This window comes from Mustela nivalis (genome assembly GCF_964662115.1).
Source record: "Mustela nivalis genome assembly, chromosome: 1".
NCBI lineage: Eukaryota > Metazoa > Chordata > Mammalia > Carnivora > Mustelidae > Mustela > Mustela nivalis.
This window is the reverse complement of record NC_139020.1, coordinates 211,824,021-211,839,031: the sequence shown is the minus strand read 5'-3', so window position 1 is coordinate 211,839,031 and position 15,011 is coordinate 211,824,021. Positions and strand designations below refer to the sequence as shown.

The window sequence follows — 15,011 nt, the reverse complement described above, 5'->3', positions numbered from 1 at the left end:
GAGTTTGGTCCTTCCTCATCTGAGCCAGCAGCCTCTCTGAGAACAGGCTAGCTTCAGAATAAAACTTTCTCTGACCCAATATTCCATTTCACGGTCCTTTCATCCCCTTCCCCAGTGCCAGAGAGCTCAATTCTTTCTAGCATGGTTTATTCCTTTTTAGAAAAGAAAAACTTGGCCTGACTCTTGAGATGCTTGAAGACTTAATGCTCAGAGTTCTCCTATCCCAATACTCATCTCGATATCTTCTCCTGCCCCCTTGTAAGAACTCTTAAATGAAGTCTCTCCATACTAAGTCTGTTTTTTTTTTTTTTTTTTTTTTTAATCAGACAGAGTGATGGTCTATGTGTCTACCCAGACATACATGGTTCAGGGGAGGGGAATCTTCTCTTCCATGTTTGGGGAATTCTTTCTAGTACTTTGAATTATATACATTAGTTGGAATTCCTACTTCTTAGAAATCTTAATTTCTAGTGAAAACTAAAAAGCAGGCAATTATGAAGTATTACATACCAACATTCTGTAGATTGGCAAATTATGAATATACTCTTTCATTACTTCTAGAAGCATATAATTTTCTACAATTTTCAATGTGGTGCATTTTTTACTAATAGACCCCCCTCCCCCAAATTCTTTCATTTGAATAGGAAGCCAAAGGCAGGTAAACTAAGAGTTATGTTTGGCGATTAATATTTCACTATATTTTCTTATTTGGAAGTAATCTAGATACTCAATGAATATCTGTCACTTTATAAAACATAATCATTGTTGGGGCGCCTGGGTGGCTCAGGGGGTTGAGCCTCTGCCTTCGACTCGGGTCACGATCTCTGGGTCCTGGGATCGAGGCCCACATCGGGCTCTCTGCTCGGCGGGGAGCCTGCTTCCTCCCTCTCCCTCTGCCTGCTGCTCCCCCTGCTTCTGTTCTCTCTCTCTCTCTCAGTGTCAAATAAATAAATAAAATATAAAAAAATAATCATTGTTAAAACGTTCATTTATAAACTTTCAGCTCATATTTATTTCATTCACTTGTTCTTAACAGTTATGTTTAGATTACTTACTGGGATGGCTGGCTCAGCTGGTTCAGCATATGACTCTGGACCTCAGGGACCCCCAGGCTGGGTGTAGAGATGACTTAAATAAAAACTTAAACATTAAGCAAAGCTAACCATTGTCTTCATTTTTCTCAGTGACAAATTTCATTATATATCTATGTTAGGCAGCTATCCAACATTCCAGGGCTGGAGGACCTTATAAAAGGCTGTGTTAAGTGTTTTCGGTTTGTATTTGAGCCTGGGAGTTCAGATGCAGCTCAAGCTAAACAAAGTCCAGGCATGTCTGGGCTTGTCTCCTGGGCGTTGGGGCACCATTCTATCTGGGCCCATTTGCATAACGATATTGAAGAGTCCCCACAGTATAGAGTTAATTCTAAGGGAGGAAAGAACCACACAACCATAGTGTGATCTTGCGGTAGGGGAGAGAGGAGAAGGGTCTGCCCCAGATCTGCCGGCATAGATTTTTTTAAATTCTCTGGGTCTTCTGTGATTCCAGTGGAGAACAGATGGAATGTGAGGAAAAGTCAGTGGATCGGTTTTCACAAAGGCTGAAGGATTCTGCCACCTTCTCCTAGAACCCATGTTGGGGGAGATCTCACTCTCTGATGGCTTTAAGTCTCACACATTTTAAATCCTTAAGGGCTGTGCCCTTGGACGACAATACCCTCGCTGAGGAACTGATACTACCACAGGTACGTCTCTGCCCATGTACTCATTCCGACCACCAAGGGGTAAAGAAATACAGAATGTGGGGACACTGGTGTCTTGCATCATACTGAAGGGTGCGGTTGCCTCAACTGGGGAAATCTGAGCTATCTTTATTCAAATCGTTTCACTTAGGTCCTAGAGGGGGTGAGGTCCAGGATGGGGAGAAGGGGAATTCAGATTAGATAACGTCTAAGCATGGTCTTTGAGTCAGTATCTGGAGAAATTGAAAAAGACACATTTTTTTCTTTCTCAGCTTGCTTTCTTTGATTTTTACCATCGTCCATCAAAAGAGGCACGCCAAGAATGTTAAAATGGGAGGCTCCTGGCTGGCTGGGTTGGTGGAACACGTGACTCTCGATCTTGGGGTTATGAGTTTGAGTCCCACATTTGGTGTAGAGGTGACTTAGAAATAAAATCTTAAAAATGACAACAACATCCCTAATTAAGGCGGGTCTCATCTAATCAGCTGAAACCTGAGTAGAACAAAAAGGCGGCGTGTGAGGGAACTCTTGTCTGCCTTTGAACTTGGATTTTATTTCATGCTTTCATCCTCAGACTGGAACACTGGCTCTTTCAGTCAGTCCTGAGACTGTGGGGCCCTGGACTGCACCAAACAACTGCTTCTCTGTGGTCTCCACCTCACCAACTACAGCTCTTGACTCATCTGGTTCCACAATTGCATAAGCTAATTCCTTCTAGTAAATCTCCTATATTTTTGCGTCTCTTGTTGATTCTGTTTCTCTGAAGAATGCTTACTAATCTACTTTCTGTCTTTATAGGTTTTTCTGTTGTGGACATTCCATATAAATGGTATCATATAATATGTAGTCTTTGGTATCTGACTTTTCTTGCTTTGCATCCTCTTTGCAAGGTTCGTTCATATTGTAATACGTTTCCGTACTTCATTCTTCAACTGCTAACCAGTGCCTATCAGACCACATTTTGTGTATTTATTCATTTGTTGAAGGACATTTGGGTTGTTTCAATTCTGGGGCTATTATGAATAATGGTATGGTGAAATTACTGTACAAGCTTTTGTGTGGACCATGTGTTTTTATTTCTCTTGGGTACATACCTAGGAGTGAAATTCTTCATCATGCGGTGGTTCTGTGTTTAATTTTTGAGGAACAGTTGGGCTGTTTTCCACAGAGATTGAATTATCTTAGAATCCCACCAGTACTTGTATGAATGTTCCTACTTCAGAGTTCACTGGAGAAACAGAGCCTACAGGAAATATGCATCTGGAAAGAGATTTAATATGACAAATTGGCTCATGAGAGTATGCCCCATGGTCTGTCATTTTCATGCCTGAGACTGAAGAGAGCTCTTGATGTAATTCGAGTCCAAGTCAAAGGCCTGAGAACCAGAAGAGTTGGTGGACATCACAGTTCAAGGGCAGGAAAAGACCAGTGGCCTAGCTCAGTGAGGTAGTCAGGAAGGACATAGATCCTTCCTTCCTCTGCTTCTGGTCTTTTTAGGTCCTCCACAGGTTAGATGAGGCCGACCCTCATCAGGGAGGGCAGTGCTCCCTTTGCAGTCTACAGATTCGGAAGCTAAGCTCTTCCAAAACACCCTCACAGACACATCCAGACATCATGCCTAATCAGGTATGTGGCCATCCCACGATCTGGTCAAGCGGACACCTTAAGTTAACCATCCCAGTTCTAATTTCTATCCATCTTTGCCAGCATTTTCTATTGTCCGTCTTTTTGTATTGTAACAACCCCAGGGGGTGTGCGGCGGTATCTCACAGTGGTCTCGATTCACATTTCCCTCACAACTAATGATGCAGAGTTTTTCTTTTTTTTCTTTAACCAATATTTACCTTTTCTCCTCTATCATTATTATGCTCATTCTCTTGCCAAACCACAGATACTCTAATGTCTAAAGTAAACAAGGCTGCCCTGGTCCTAATGGAGAGTCAGCAAACGCTCCCATGTAGAGCTGTTATTTGTAGACAGCGAGGTGAAGGAGAGTACCAGGGGTGCAGAAGGAGAGAATGTGATCTAGTCCTGCAGTGGAGAGGATTGTGTTGAAGGCTCCTGGAATGACCTTTTAAAACTACAAATTCAATCACATTCCTCCTCACTCTGACACCTTCAATGACTCCCTTCCTCTCTGGGCAATAAATCCTTAGTCCTTAGTCTGGCATTCAACGTTCTGCCTAACCTGGCTCTAGACTCATTTTCTACTTCACCATAGACCCCAGAACCCTCTCCATTTCTGCCATTGTGAAGCTCATGATCCTAACAATGGCCCCTTGATTTCAAGTGGAGGGATCCAATTCATTTCTGAAAATGGTTGACGGTCTTTTTGTTTATGAAAACCTCTAGATATATAATCTTTGGTGATTGTGAAACCCTATAACCCTGGATATCAATGATGGTAGAACTCAGGTACTCTGCCTGATAATGTCAGCAGAATTTTGAGACAAGGGAGTGAGATCTATGAAGAAAGAGACAAGGGCTGTGGGAGGCGAGGAGAGAAGCAGGAGCTAATGAGAGAATGGAACCCCAAACACTACGGCAAATGGGAGGGCAGGTGTTATTTCCCATGGCTGCCTATAATGAATGATCACCAACCTCATGGCTTAAAACAACACAAGTTTACATTCTTATGGTTCTGAAGGTCAGAATGTGAAATAGTTCTCACTGGGCTAAAAGAACAAAACTAGACCTCTATCTTACAACCGTCTGCAAAAATCAACTCAAATGTTTAAAGTCTTGAACATTTAATATCAAAGACAAAGGCAACAAATGCAAAAAGAAACAAATGGGGCGATCTCAAGGTAAAAATCTTCACAGAAAAGGAAGCCATCAACAAAATGAAAAGGCAACCCAAGGAATGGGAGAAAATATTTGTAAACCGTATATTTGAAGGGATTAGTATCCAACATATATAAAGAACTCACAAAACACAGTAATGAAAAAAAATCCAATTAAAAAAAAAAAAAAAAGAGCAGAGGACCTGACTAGACATTTTTCCAAGGAAGACATATAGGTGGTCATTTGGTACATGAAAGATGCTCACCATCTCTCATCATGAGGGAAATGAAAATCAAAACCACAAGAGATAACTCTCTACGCCCCTCAGAATAGCTCTCCTTCCCATACTCACTTAGACGAGCTGTCCTCTTGAAACTCAGATCTACTAGCAAGCCATCTGGAAGGATGTATTGTAAAATGGTCTGTGATCCTTTTAACAGGTAAATCAATGGAAGGACTATACAAAATCTGGCGCTTTTTTTTTTGTTGTTTGTTTTACTTTATGTTCTTTTGGTCTGCTGGGATTTTTGCCACCGGGCATGTTTTACTTTTGGAAAATTTTTAAAAGCTGCAAATCCAAAAATCATTGCCAAGACCAGTGTCAAGGAAATTATCCCCTGCATTTTTTTCTAGGAGCTTTATGGTTTCAGGTCTTTAATCCATTTGGAGTTGGTTTTGCATATGGTGTAAGATAGGGGTCTGGTTTCATTCTTTTGCATGTGGCTATCCAGGTTTCTCAAAAACAACCATCATTTCTCCATTGCATATTCTTGGCTCTTTTCTCATAGATTAATTGACCATATATGCATGGATTTATTTCCAGACTCTATTCTGTTCCAGACATCATGTGTTTGTTTTTATGCCAATACCATACTGATTTGATTACTATAGCTTTATAATATAATTTGAAATCAGTAGGTATGATGCCTGCAATGTATTCCTTTTCTTACCTTTTCTTTTCTTTTTTAGATTGCTTTGGCTATTTGGGGTCTTTTATGGTTCCATATAAATCAGAATTTTTTTTCTATTTCTGTGAAAAATGCCATTGGAATTTTGATAGGGATGGCATTGAATCCAGCTATGGGAGATATGGGTGATATGGACATTTTAACAATATTAATTCTTCCAATCTATGAACATAGGATAAATTTCCAATTGTTTGAGTCCTGTCATGATCCTTTGTATTTCTGTGGAACTGGTTGTCATGTCTCCTTCTCTCACATTTCTGATTTTATTTATTTTAGTCTTCTCTGTTTTTTCCCCTGGTGAGTCTTGCTAAAGGTTTGTGTATTTTGTTTACTTTTCGAAGAGCTAGCTCTTAATTTCATTGATCTTTTCTATTGTCTTATGAGTCACTGTTAACTCTTCTACCTGTGGCTACATTTAATAGTGCTGGTATCAGCAAGGGTGTACTAAATGTAGAAATTTACATCTAAATGACATCATCTTGTATGCCCTGTGGAGATCACCTTGGAAGCTAGGATTTCACAAGTCCACTGTTTAAACTTTTGAAACTCAGAATTTCTCTCTTGACTACACCACCCTCCACTGAGGCAACTTTCATTACTTTATGTTTTACTGATAAACTTTATTTTTTAGAACAGTTTTAGATCTATAGGAAAGTTGAGCAGAGTATAGACTTCTCGTATACTTCCATGCTCACAGTTTCTCTATTTTTAATACCTTATCTTGATAATAGAACCTTCCCACAACTCATGGACCAATCCTGATACATCATTATTAACTAAATCGCATAGTTGATTCAGATTTCCTTTGCTTTCCCCCTAACATCTTTTCCTGCCCAGGATCCCATCCATGATTCCCAAGTACATTTGGTTATCACATTTCCTTAGGTTCCTCTTTGCTGTGACAGTTTCTCAGACTTTCTTTGTTTTTGGTGACTTGGAGCATTCTGAAGAGAACTGGTCAGGTATTTTGTAGGATGTCTCCTTCTTGGAATTTATCTGATTTTTTTTTTTTTTCTCCTAGTTTGACTGGGGTGACGGATTTTGAGAGGAAGAACCCAGAGGTGAAATGTCCTCATTCTCTCATATTGGAAGTGTGTGGTGTTGCAATGTCTTATCACTGCTGATGGTGGTCTTGGTCACCTGGCTGAGGTGTGTGGGTCAGGTTTTACAGGTCCACTGTAAAATTACTCCTCATCTCTGTACTCTCCATTCTGTCCGCTTTGGCAGGAAGTCACTCTGTAGAGCCCACATCTACAGAGCGGGGAGTTGTCCTGTCCTCCTTTAGGATGGAGTAGCTACAGTGTGAAAATTATAAAGGGAAACCTCATTAAAATGGAGTTGGGATGTGTGGCAGGGAGGGCTCTCATTTCCTAACACTCATCATTCGTTGTAAATCCAACAGGAGGAGCCACACCTTGCACATGGATACACTTTACTACACTAGCAGGAGGAAGGAAGTTTTGCCCCTACCTTGACAGCAGTGTAACTGGCAGGAGACTCACAGCTCACCCGATGAGAGGCCATTATACTTCAGCCTCCCAGGTTACTCCAATGGACTCTGTATTTATGCCAACATTCCCAATCTCCTGCTTTCCTCTGTGAAGAGCAATCCTTTCCTTTGTTTGGCAAACATTCCTATAGTTTTGCTATAGCTTGCTTGTTGTGGATTGAAGTTTTCTGCTATTCCTGAGTAAACCCATTTTTCGTTGGTAAAACAACTGGCAGTTTTTTTTTTTTAAGATTTTGTTAATTTATTTAGAGAAAAAGAGAGAGAGTAAGAGAACAGAAGGATCAGAAGAGGGAGAGGGACATGCAGACTCTGTGCTGAGCAAGGAGCCTGATGTGGGACTTGATCTCAAAACCCTGAGATCGGGGCACCTGGGTGGGGCTCAGTGGGTTAAGCCTCTGCCTTCGGCTCAGGTCATGATCTCAGGGTCCTGGGATCGAGTCCCATATCGGGCTCTGCTCAGCAGGGATCCTGCTTCCCCCTCTCTCTCTGCCTGCCTCTCTGCCTACTTGTGATCTCTGTCTGTCAAATAAATAAATAAAATCTTTAAAAAAAAAAAAAACCAAAAACCCCAAACCAAAACAAAACCCTGAGATCACGACCTGAGCTGAAACCAAGAATGGGTTGCTTAACGACAGACTGAGTCACTCAGGCCGCACATAACCAGCAGTTTCACTTTTAAGGTTAACGACATAAATTTGAAAATCTGCACAAGGTTTTTGTCTCTTCTTCCCCATTTATGTACTGAATCACCTATTTAGATCAATACGGACTCATGAATATTTATTTTATTTTATTTTATTTTTAAAGATTTTATTTATTTATTTGACAGAGAACACAAGTAGGCAGAGAGGCAGGCAGAGAGAGAGAGAGAGAGAGAGAAGCAGGCTCTGCACTGAGCAGAGAGCCCGATGTGGGGCTCGATCCCAGGACCCTGGGATCATGACCTGGGCCGAAGGCAGAGGCTTTAACCCGCTGAGCCACCAGGCGCCCTTTATTTTATATTTTTAGTTATTCAGTATGATTCTATTTATTTTATCGCTCAAATTATTCCAATTTTAGTCATTGGAGGCTTTGTCAGCTCCCTTCTGTGCTCCTGTGACATACACAGACCAATATGACATCCATCTTTCTTTGTTTCTTTCTTTCTCTTTTCTCTTTTTCTTTCTTTCCTTTCCTTTCCTTCCTTTCTTTCTTTCGTGGACATCCTTATTTCTGCCCCGTACACAATGCTCCATGGTTATCTTGCAAATTTTTGGGTCCCACTACTACAATCAGCCATTTCTCAAAGGAGCCCTGATTTCTTTTGAACAGAGAATGGTAATAGAAATCAAGATGCAGGGAGGCCTGGGTGTCTCAGTAAGTTAAGCATCTTCCTTTGGGTCAGGTCTTGATCTTGGCGTCCTGGGATCATGCCCTGCATTAGGCTCCCTGCTCAGTGGGGAGTCCACTTTGTGCCCCCCTGTGCGCCCCCACCCCCATCTCAAATGCATAAATAAAATCTTAAAAAAAATCAAGATGCAGGTGCTAAGTGGGCACATTGCTCTGTGGAGTCATGATGGTGGTTTTCTAGCTGATAGAATTCATTCATTCACTCAAAGGTATGTGCCAAGCAATTCCCTCTACACAGCAGAGACCGCAGTCCCTGGCCTCCCCAATTCTTCATTCTAGTTGGTTGTAGCAGGAAGACAGACAATAAGGAAAATAACTAAGTGGATCCCTCTAAAATGTCCAAAGGTGATAAATACTATAGAGATCTGTTAAAAGATAAACTGAGGCAAATAGACATTTTAAGAATTTATTTGAACAAAAACCAATTTGAGGGGCATCTGCCTCTGACTCAGGTCACCATCCCAGGGTCTTGGGATCAAGCCCCGCACCTGGCTCCTTGCTCAGCGGGGGAGCCTGCTTCTCCCTTTGCTGGCTGTTCCCCCTGCTTGTGCTTGCACACTCTCTACTAAATTAAGTAAAAAAATTCTTTTGAAAGATTTTATTTATTTATTTGAGAGACAGACAGACAGACAGAAAGACACACACACAGAAGAGACACAAGCAGGGGGAGTGAGAGAGGGAGAAGCAGGCTTCCTGCTGAGCAGAGAGTCTGGTGCAGGGCTCCATCCCAGGACCCCAGGATCATGACCTGAGCTGAAGGCAAACGCGTAATGACTGAGCCACCCAGGCACCCAGATTTAAAAAAAAAAAAAAAGTTAAAAAACGACCAGTTTGAATCAGGCAGCGCCAAGCTACAAGTGGTTAGTGAACCTCCAGCAGACCCCTCCATGTTCTCTCCAAGCAAGCCACCCTTTACCAGTCCTGACGCTCTCCTAACCCCATCCTCCAGCGTTAAAAAAATTTTTTTTAATTAACATATAATGTATTATTTGCCCCAGGGGTACAGGTCTGTGAGTCCTCAGTCTCACACAATTCACAGCACTCACCATAGCACATACACTCCCCAGTGTCCGTCACCCAGACACCCCGTCCCTCCCACCCGCCACATTCCGGCAACCCTCCGTTTATTATTTCATGAAATTAAGAGTCTCTTGTGGTTTGTCTCCCTCCTTACCCCATCCTGTTTCATTTTTTCCCTCCCTTCCGCCTTCTCCAGCTTTTTTTTTTTTTTAGAGAGTTTATTTATTTATTTGACAGAGACCACAAGTAGGCAGAGAGGCAGGCAGAGAGAGAAGGAAGCAGGCTCCCCGCTGAGCAGAGAGCCCGATGCGGGGCTCGATCCCAGGACCCTGAGATCATGACCTGAGCCGAAGGCAGCGGCTTTAACCCACTGAGCCACCCAGGTGTCCCTTCTCCAGTGTTTTTAAGGAGGCTTCCTGACGCAGGTTTCTGGTGGCGGGAACTGAAAGTTCCAACCCCCAATTCCTTGGTTGGTTCCCCTGGCAACCTGGCCCCAGACCCTAGGTGAACAGAGGGCTTTCCCAAAGTCACTCATTAGCATAACAGAAGACGCCTTTATCATTCTCAACACTTAGGAAATTCCAAGGGTTTTCTGGCACTAGAGCTCTGGTGCCAGAAATGAAGACAAAGACCCAATAGATATTTATTATAAGGCGCTATACTGCAGAGATACACAAAGAAAAAAGAAAGCATTTTTATTAGATCTGGGTCAGGAGGGGCAATAATTAGGGGTGCACCCACTGAACCCCAAAAAACGTCTCATCAGCGTTTGGGGATGGCAGCAGGGGCAGGGTTAGGTTGGTGCAGAGCGTGTCCCCGTGGGCCAGTGGTGTCAGGCGCTGAGAGGTGACCACACAGCCTTTGTGAAAGTTGAGACGCAGCAGGCTGATGCTGTGGGCTGCCGGGGAGCAGATGCCCACCGTCAGGGTGGCCCTGTGGCGCGTGGTGGCCCACAGGGAGGACGAGCAGTTGGCCAGTGTCACTTGGATGTGCAGCCTATAGATGCCACTGCGTCGCACACGCAGCTGCCCGTTGTCCAGCTCGGGGCCGTGCAAGAAGGAGCGGCCCAGGGCGGGGCCTCCCAGCCAGCGTAACCTGCCATCTCGCCGCCGACCTAGAGGCAGAGTGGCGGGGAGGTGGGGGGTCGGTGGTTTAGGGAAGGAGCGCTACAGCCCAGGTGTCCAAGATTCCTGGTTTGAGACCTAACGCCCAAGGTCATGGTATTGGGTGGGGCCTCTGGTGGGGGGGGGGGATGAGATCTTGGGGTAGCGCCCTCCCATCTACCGTATTCTGTCCCAGCCGCCAGAATGGAAAGGGCCAGAGAAGAAAAAGAGGAACAGGGTTTCCTTCCATTACCAAATGGAATGAACACAGCATTCGAGCCTCTGGGGTTGAGCGGGGAAAGGCCCCACCGTGAGGAGGGTTAGAGAGCCCAGGAGGGGAATGGCTTCCCCACTTCCCCACAGGCCACCAACGGGCGGCTCCGTCCATCACCGCCTCCACGTCTTTGAGCTAAGGCCACCTTCTCAGGGACGCTGCTCCTGAGGATCTCACTTTTGCCCGTGGCAAAACGAACCCTGGCAGGCCCTGACCCCGTGCCCTGCTTTATTTTTCTGTAAAACATATGAGAGGCGGGTTGGACCCTGCACGGCAGCTGCGTGTTTTATGCATTCGTTCATTTACTGTCTGAGCCCATGCGGACGAGGCCAAGCACAGCCCTCTTCCCTGCTGGGGTCCCGGCTCACAGCAGCTGCTCAGTTAAGGTCTGTGGGGTGGATGAAGGAATCTGGCAACCGGCCGTGACCGTGATGGGCCCTGGTTTAGTTCTCCCAAGGCAGAGGATAAAGTGCAGGGGCCTGAGAAGGTACAGGAGCAGAGAGCCAGAAACACTGCCCTACTTTGCTTCTTTTTCCCTTTCTCCTGTTCTTTCTCTTTCTGTCTCTCCATCTCGATTTCTCTTGTTTTCTCCCTCTCTCTTTCTGCCTCCCCCACATGCACCAGGGGTTACCTGTGTAGTTCAGCTGGAGCTCAGCCATATCCCACTGGAAGGAAAGAAGAGAAAACCGGTGGGCACATCAGCATCAAGGCTTTAAGGTCCCCCCAAATGAAGACCTCTCTTTCCTCTGGTGGTCCTCCTACCCACTTCTCAACACGTTGGACCGAGTGGTGACTTTTTTAAAAAGAGCTTTTAAAGAGGAAGTAGGTTTGAACTGCCTACACCTGCTGTCTCTCCGCGGCGAAGTGCCGCCCCCCCTGCGCTGCCCCCAAAGGGGGTCCCTGTGGTGGGTGTCCGGGGTTTCCAGAAGAGCGCGCTGTGGGTCGCTTGCCCTTGGAGGTCCCGAGCCCACCCCCTCCCGGCTTTGTGAAGCCCCCAGCAGCTTCTGAGTCAGCCTGCTGGGGGAACACCAAAGACGAGTCATTTTTCCATGCCCACATCGGATGCCCCTTTCTCAGCGGCAACCTCCGCACTCCGGGGTCCCCACCCGGGATTTACCTCCCCGGCTCAACCGACATTCCCGACCTCCTCCCGCGCCCGAAGCCCAGACATTCAGAGAAGCCATGCCCTGTCTGCCGGCTCGGTCTCTGTTCTTCCCCAACTAGAAGGACTCGTCTCCATCTCATTCCGATTTTTTTTTTTTTTCTTTTTTCTGTCTCTCAGTCTGCGCCCGGCTCTGCCCGATCGCATTCTCTTCCCGGCTGTCCCCCTCCCCTTGCGCCCCCACGAGCCCCCCCCCCCCCGGAGGTCCCCACGCTCCACGGAGCAGGTGGCAGGTTTGCATCTCTCCACCTTCCTTTTCGACTTACCCCAGGTGACTCGAGCTGCCGCTGCTGCGCAGGGCGCTGGCACAAGAAGCAGTATACCACAGCGATCACGCCGGCCACGATGAAGAGCGGCAGACCAACCTTCTGGATGGACGCCCAGGGCAGGCGGGGCACCGGGCAGCCAGAACCCTCCTCTGCCATCATGGTCCTCAGCCGGAGCTGCATCGGCCCTGCCTCGGCGGGCGCGCGCTGGCGAGCCGCCCAGCAGCCGCGAGGACAGGAAGCGACAGCCCTCCCTCAGCCCTGAGGCCCCTGCCTGCCCAAACCTGCCTGGGACCCGCCCCAACGCACTCGGGGGATGTCCGGCAAAGGGGAGGGATTTGAGCTGTTCACCCAGCAGGGAAATCCCGCCCCCCACCCCCAGCTTCTGCCCATCCTCGGCTCCTACCCGGGTGGTGCGCCAGGGATCGAAGGGCTGCCTCGGCCCCTCAGACTTCCTATTTGGCTCCTGACCCTTGGCTTTCTGGTATTCATTCATTCATTCATTCATTCAACAAACCTTCACTGAGCATCTCCTAAGGACCAGATGCTGCTGCGCTGGGCTTTAGGGGTACGGCAAGCAGACAGGGAAAGCAGGGGGATCCCCAAATATCCGTGTGCTTCTCAGCTCTTCCCCAGCGCGTTGTGGGGCCACGTGACTGACCTGCCCAATAGAAGGAGAGTAAAAGCAGACGGATGGTCACTTGGCCGGCTTGCTCTCCTGAACCTCCCACAACACCCTTCAGCTCTCTCTTCCTCTCCGGGGCCCCCTTGTTCCTGACGGTGGCAGTGGGTTGACAAGTGTGCCCCTCCTCCCCCCAGATCGTGTCTGCCTAGAACCTCATTTGGTTTGTGACCTCGCCTGGGAACCAGGTCTTCCTGGTTGTAATTAGATGAGGTCATACTGGACGACAGTGGGTCCTAAATCCAATGAATGGCCTCTTGCAAGGAAAGGGGAGGGCACACAGAGACAGCCATGTGCAGAGGGAGGTGGACATCAGAGGGATTTATCTACAAGCCAAAGGACACCAAGGATTTCTTGGAACACCAGAAACTGGGAAGAGGTAAGGAAAGGTTCTTAAAAAAAAAAAAAAAAATTGAAACTTATTTTATGGGTGTGGGGGGGAATGCACAAAAGGAGGTGGGGGGAGGCTGCAGAGGTAGAGAGAAGCAGGCTCCCCACTGAGCCTGAAGCCAGATGCGATGCAGGGCTCCATCCCAGATCTCAGGACACCCGGGATCATGGCCTGAGCCGAAAACAGATGCTTAATGAACCGAACCACCCAGGCGCCTCCGGAAGGATTTTTTCCCTAAAGCCCTGGGAGCGAGGGAGGCCCGGTGGACACCTTGATTTCACACATCCGGTCTCTTGACCTGTGACAGAATAAATTTCTGTCGTTGTAAGCCTCCCCCTTTACGGTACTGTGTTGGGGTCCCCACAAGATTCTGGTACCAGAGGCACAGCTACAAGGCGTAGAGAGACCACCTGGGCTCGTGGGATTGTGCCGACGACCTAAGCTGGCCCGGCAGGAAAGCTGCTGTAGCGGGGGGCGGGGGAGTCAAGTGCACGCGGCCCGTGTTCCGGGGAGCTTTACCTGTAGGCATCGGAATTTGAACATTTCCTTCCAAAGTGAGGACCCACAGAGACCTGGCCTGGAGGAAGGATAGGGCGGGATAGATTTCAGAACTTGAGGCAACCACATTGGCTGACGGAGGGGAAAGAAAGAAGTGAGTCAAACACGTTCAGAATCCTTGGGATGCAGCTGATTGGCTACGCACGCACCCTGGGACTACCAACTACTAAAGGAATTTGCTTCCCTAAAGCCCTAGGATTATGTCTGTGGGCTTCAGCTGGCGGGACCCCCAAAGGCTCCCCCACCTCAAGCTCTCCTGAGCGCGGTGATGGCTTGAGCCAAGGAATTTTTTTTTTTTTTCCAACCTTCTTCCTTATTGTACTGCTCCCCCGCCGGCTTCTAAAGTCTAGCTCCAGCCACTAACCCCATCTCCAGAACCTCCAGTCCCCATTGTGTCATGCAACGGACTTCTTTTTTTTTTTTTTTTTTTAAGATTTTATTTAATTATTTGACCAGAGAGTGAGAGTGAGCGAGATAACTGAAGCAGAGGAAGCAGCAGAGGGAGAGGGAGAAACAAGCTCCCCGCTGAGCAGGGAACCGCCTCCCATGCGGAGGTGGATTCCAGGACCCAGGGATCAAGACCTGAGCTGAAGGCAGGTGCATCTGAGCCTCCCAAGTGCTGCCCCCCACCCCAACAGCGGATTTTTTTTTTTTTTTTTGTAAGCCCACAACGGACGTTTGATGGTTTCCTGCATTCCCACCAGTGTCCCTCCCCTATCTCCATCTAGCCATGGTACATGGTTGGTCAGGTACATGGGATCTGCAATCCCCAGACACGCCTGGATTCCCGTCTCCAGAAAGTCACCTATAGCCTTTCTCCAGAAAGTCCCACATTTTAGCGCTGAGGTTTTGGGAAACTCATGCCCTCATCAGCTTTTAAGGTCAATATTCCCATCTATAACGTGGGCTCTGATGAGGTTCAAAGGAAGGACGCGTGTGTAAGGCATTAGCACGGTCTGAGAATACAGTAAGGGCTCAATAAAGGCCCACCCTTGATTTTGTTATTTTCAGCCACAAAACACTCATTAGAAGAACGCACAAGGGCTCGAATAGACAATTCACAAAGAAAGGAATTCGAATGGCTTATAAACACAGAAAATGGGTGACAATTTCTCTGGGCATTAAACTGCAAATTAGAGCAATCAGCGGTTGACTGAAAAGCCAAA

At 46.7% G+C, this 15,011-nt stretch overlaps 1 protein-coding gene and 1 long non-coding RNA gene across 3 annotated transcripts; one reads left to right on the top strand and one right to left on the bottom strand.

Annotated features, from left to right (window-relative positions):
• The first annotated feature begins 1,362 nt into the window (after positions 1–1,362).
• LOC309860369 lies at positions 1,363–7,205 on the top strand. The gene is made up of 3 exons (XR_014309331.1): positions 1,363–1,741; positions 6,512–6,639; positions 6,893–7,205. It is a non-coding gene; the product is annotated as an uncharacterized lncRNA (long non-coding RNA).
• A 2,874-nt stretch (positions 7,206–10,079) lies between these two features.
• On the bottom strand, positions 10,080–12,804 carry CD70 (CD70 molecule). Of its 2 annotated transcripts, none has more exons than XM_082734203.1 (4): positions 12,732–12,804; positions 12,215–12,421; positions 11,418–11,451; positions 10,080–10,523 (listed from the first exon to the last, which is right to left on the bottom strand). In XM_082734203.1, the coding sequence occupies exons 2-4, from the start codon at positions 12,395–12,397 to the stop codon at positions 10,135–10,137; spliced, it is 606 nt and encodes a 201-aa protein (XP_082590329.1). In that variant the 5' UTR covers positions 12,398–12,421; positions 12,732–12,804; the 3' UTR covers positions 10,080–10,134. The 2 variants fall into 2 exon arrangements, with proteins under 2 accessions (XP_082590329.1, XP_082590328.1); XM_082734202.1 differs by having other exon boundaries at positions 12,621–12,765.
• Between the last annotated feature and the right edge of the window lie 2,207 nt (positions 12,805–15,011).